Source organism: Cynocephalus volans, chromosome 12, assembly GCF_027409185.1.
Source record: "Cynocephalus volans isolate mCynVol1 chromosome 12, mCynVol1.pri, whole genome shotgun sequence".
Classification (NCBI taxonomy): domain Eukaryota; kingdom Metazoa; phylum Chordata; class Mammalia; order Dermoptera; family Cynocephalidae; genus Cynocephalus; species Cynocephalus volans.
The window spans coordinates 68,183,124-68,187,218 of record NC_084471.1 but is presented as its reverse complement, the minus strand read 5'-3'; the positions used below and the strand labels follow the sequence as shown (position 1 = coordinate 68,187,218).

General features: G+C 52.6%; 1 protein-coding gene across 1 annotated transcript; it reads left to right on the top strand.

Moving 5' to 3' along the window:
* Positions 1-366: 366 nt before the first annotated feature.
* Positions 367-2,730, top strand: ANKRD33 (ankyrin repeat domain 33). The gene is made up of 4 exons (XM_063076398.1): positions 367-531; positions 807-936; positions 1,108-1,248; positions 2,012-2,730. Exons 1-4 carry the CDS (start codon positions 367-369, stop codon positions 2,728-2,730), a joined length of 1,155 nt encoding a protein of 384 aa, XP_062932468.1.
* The last annotated feature ends 1,365 nt before the right edge of the window (positions 2,731-4,095 follow it).

Below are 4,095 nucleotides of genomic sequence, written 5' to 3'. Positions count from 1 at the left end.
GCTATGGGCCGCAGCCTGGGCCCCAGTGATGACTACCTCATAGAGACCCGCCGAACCCAGGTAAGATCCGGTGGATAAGAAAAACCGACTGTGGTGCTGAGTTAGAATGAAGCGTCCCACTGGCTCAGGGATCCTGGCACACCATTTGTCCTCTCTCATATGGATGGGGTGAGACACCTGCCAGGACAAAAGCTTTCTCTGGGGCAAGGGTTGGGTGATTTGCCACTGCTCCCCCACTCCCATCCCAGGGGACACTGCTTCTCTCCGTTCTGTGTTGTAGATGCCAGCTGCATGAGGAGGAGGGGCTCGCCTTCTTGCCCTGGACTGGAAGAGGAAGAACTATCACTGTGCAGGGGAGAACTGGCCATGTCTGAGGCACTGCCTTGCCCTGGCAGTGAGACCCCTGCTCTAGGCTGCAGGCTGGGGACCCTGTACTGGGCCTGTGTCTACAATAACCCTGCCCAGCTCCAAGCCATACTGGATGGTGGGGTCTCCCCAGAGGAGGCCACCCAGGTGGACAGCAATGGGAGGGTGAGATGCCCTGGGTGCTTCCCAGGACAGCTGGGGCCACTGTGTATCCCCACCACACCATCCTGGTCTGACTTCCTGAGAGAGATTCAGGGTCAATACCCACTGTCTGGGTCCTTAGGAGGCAGAAGTGGGTGGGGGCGAGGGGTGGGTGAGTGGGTGAGGGTGGGTCTTGGCAGGGGTTGGGGCAGGCTGTGGGACAAATGTGGGTTTCAGGGGCCCAGGGGGCCTCAGGGAGACCCTGGAGGAAGCAGGGGCTGAGCTGTCCCCACCCCCAGACAGGCCTAATGGTTGCATGCTACCACGGCTTCGGGAATGTTGTGGTCCTGCTCAGCCGCTGTCCTTTCCTTGATGTGAACCAGCAGGACAAAGGTGGGGACACGGCTCTCATGCTGGCTGCCCAAGCAGGTGCGAGGCCGCCGAACCCCCCACCCCGACGCCGGTGCAGACAGGGCCACAGTCCTACATGCGTTGCACAGTGTTTTCCCATGCCAAGCTCTGCAGTGGAGGGTGGAGGGTTGGTTTGGTGCTTTCATCCCCTTAACTGGGGAGCCAAGCTCTGCCCTTGGTGCCCTGCAGGCCACGTGACTCTGGTGAGCCTCCTGCTCAACTACTACGCAGGCCTGGACCTGGAGCGCCGGGACCAGCGGGGGCTCACAGCGTTGATGAAGGCTGCCGTGCGGAACCGCACTGAATGTGTGGCCGCCCTCCTCATGGCAGGTGCATGGGGCCTGGACCCGCGTGTGTGGCTTGAAGTCTCTCCTTCAGATCTCCCCATCAGACATTAAGTTGCCATCATTTAGTTGCAGAGAGGAGAGAGGTAGAAATGGAGGATCAGGCTTTCAGGGGACGCAGTGATGTGTAATTGAGGCTTGTGGCCATGTGGGGGTGAAGTCCCTGCTGTTTGTGCAGTTGTGGACCCTTATGATTCCCTGAAGTGGCACTGCCCTCTGCTGGTAACCCTGGGGAACCCCAGCCTCTAGCTTTTCCCTTCCCCCACCCCACTGGGCTGGGTTTGGGTGAGAAGGGAGAGAGCCCCACACTCCTCCCTTTATCTCAGAGTGACGGCACCTCCCCCACCCCCCAATGAGAGGGGTGTGGTGGTGAAGAGAAGAACCAGGAGAGGAACCAGCAGAACACCCCCCATTTCACCCCAGAGGGTGCAGCTCCAGCCTCCGCCTGTCCTGGGCAACCTGCACACCACTCCGCTGGTCAGCTCCTTGAATTCAGGAAGTCCCTATTTTGCTCCAGGTTGGAGACCTACAGTAGGTCTCTCTGCAGTCTTTTGCCCTCTCTGGACTTAAATACCTTCATCTTGCTTAAACAGGAGGTTTCAATACCGGACTCCCAGATTCTAGCTTTAAATGGATGGGACTCTATGGGTTTGAATCTAACCTACATCAGTCCTCCTTCTAAAGAATCTGCCCTTCCACAAATCACCAATCCCTATCCCACCCCAAGTCACCCCTGTGCTCCCTCCCAGGTGCTGACCTGACAGCGGTGGATCCCGTTCGGGGCAAGACGGCTCTGGAGTGGGCCCTGCTGACTGACAGCTTCGACACAGTGCTGAGGATCCGGCAGCTGCTGCGGAGGCCCCAAGTGGAGCAGCTCAGCCAGCATTACCAGCCCGAGTGGCCAGCCTTGCCCCAGCTCGTGGCCCAGGCAAAGGCCCAGACTACCCCATCCCTCTTGGAGCGGCTGCAGGCCACCTTGAGCTTCCCCTTTGTCCAGTCTCCTCAGGAGGGGGGTGTCCTGGACCACTTTGTGACCATTACAACCAGCCTGGCCAGTCCCTTCCTCACCACTGCTTGCCACACTCTGTGTCCTGACCGCCCACCTGCACTGGGCACCCGCAGCAAGTCTGTGCCAGAGCTGCTAGGTACTGTCCCGCCCCCTCCCCTGGTCTCTGAGTCCCCCCAGGTAGTCCCTGGCCCCCGGGGCTTTGTCCCCTACCAGAGCCCTCAGGGCACATTGAGCATATGCCCTCGATGGCTACAGCCCAGGGATGGTACCAGCCCCAGGCCCCGAGTCCCCAAGATCCGCCTTTCCAGGTCACCCTTTTCCTTCAGCCAGTACAAGCCAAAGCCCAGGCCTACAGGGCATCAAAGCCTGGCCCTTCCTCTCTGGCGATACCAGGAGCTCAGGATGGAAAGGAGGCAGGAAGAGGCGAGATGGACACAGAAGCAAGGGAAGCTGGACTAGGTCAGGCTGGGAGCAGGAAATCAGGCCCCTCCCTAGGCTCCTGTCCCCTCTAGAACCCCTTCTACCTTCCCATCCACTTCTGCCTAAGTGAATCTGCTCCCAACCTACGTACAGGTTATTCATCACGGCATTGTTTGCAATAGTAAAAGAGTGGAAACAACTTAAGTGTCTATCAATCGGGGAATGGCTAAATTGATTATGGGTGTAATTACTGTATACCCATATAGTGTATTCTATACAGCGGTAAACCAAGAGTAAGGAAGCTGTTTGTATTCCGATATAAAACTATCTTCAAGATGTATTGAATGGAACAGCATGTGTGGCATGCTACAATTTGTCAAAGTAAAATTTTCACAAAGGTGAGCATGACTAATACAAATATATAGCGTAGTCGTACCAAGATTTGTTTAAAGACTTAAGTGAGTGAACCAGCAGGCTTTATCAAAGGAAGAAAAACGGTTATTGAAAAACCATCAGCGAAAAAAAGAATTCTGAAATAAGATTACAAAATTAGACATAAAAAAGTTAATTCCTACCTGGCATTCAAATCATAATTTTTTGTTTTTTCTACCAGACAAAAATAATTTACTATTTATCAATCTTCTACAGGTTAACTTCTTACTTTATAGAGTCTTGGCTCTAATCAGTGGTAAATAATATGTCAAACAAAGTTACCTTCCCCTAGATGACCCATAGGTGGGGTTATTAGCTGATGATCTAAAATATCTCTGAAAGTACACTTGGTAACTTTTGGGGGGCCTTATTTACAAGTTTTGTTTGCTTGTATATTCATAATAATTATAAGAACCACTCATCAAGTGCTCACTATATACATAACATTAACACACTGAACCCTTCTGATAATCCTGAGGATTTTATCTTTGAGGACTCGAGGCACAGAGGAGTTCAGGAATTGCCCAGGTCCCACAGTGAGAAACTGGCGGGGGTCAGGATTGAGACCCAGCTGTGGCCTCCAGGCTCTTAACAGTAAACCACACTGCCTCACTGCAGCATCCCTGGAGAGAAACACAGTGGCTTTCTCTGGAAGAGGACTGAACAGCTTACCCAGGGCGGGAGGGAAACTTCACTAAATATCCTTTTGAAACTTTTGACTTTTTGAAAAAATAAACTGTATTTTCAGAACAGTTTTTAATTTACAGAAAAGTTGTGAAGATAGTACACAGAGTTCCTGCATACCCGACACCTGGTTTCCCGTATTATTAATGTGAGTATAGTACAGCTGTTATAATTAATTAACGAATTCTAACACATTACTATTATTAACTGAAGTCCATACTTTATTCAGATTTCCTTAGCTTTTACCTACTAGCCCTGCTCTGTTCCAGGATCTTACCCAGGACACCA

Bases quoted from the DNA above. Each gene is read 5' to 3' on its own strand.
- ANKRD33 (XM_063076398.1), top strand. From the start codon at position 367: ATGTCTGAGGCACTGCCTTGCCCTGGCAGTGAGACCCCTGCTCTAGGC. The intron at 532-806 runs GTGAGATGCCCT...CCCCACCCCCAG, and splicing joins AGGTGGACAGCAATGGGAGG to ACAGGCCTAATGGTTGCATG. The intron at 937-1,107 runs GTGCGAGGCCGC...GGTGCCCTGCAG, and splicing joins CATGCTGGCTGCCCAAGCAG to GCCACGTGACTCTGGTGAGC.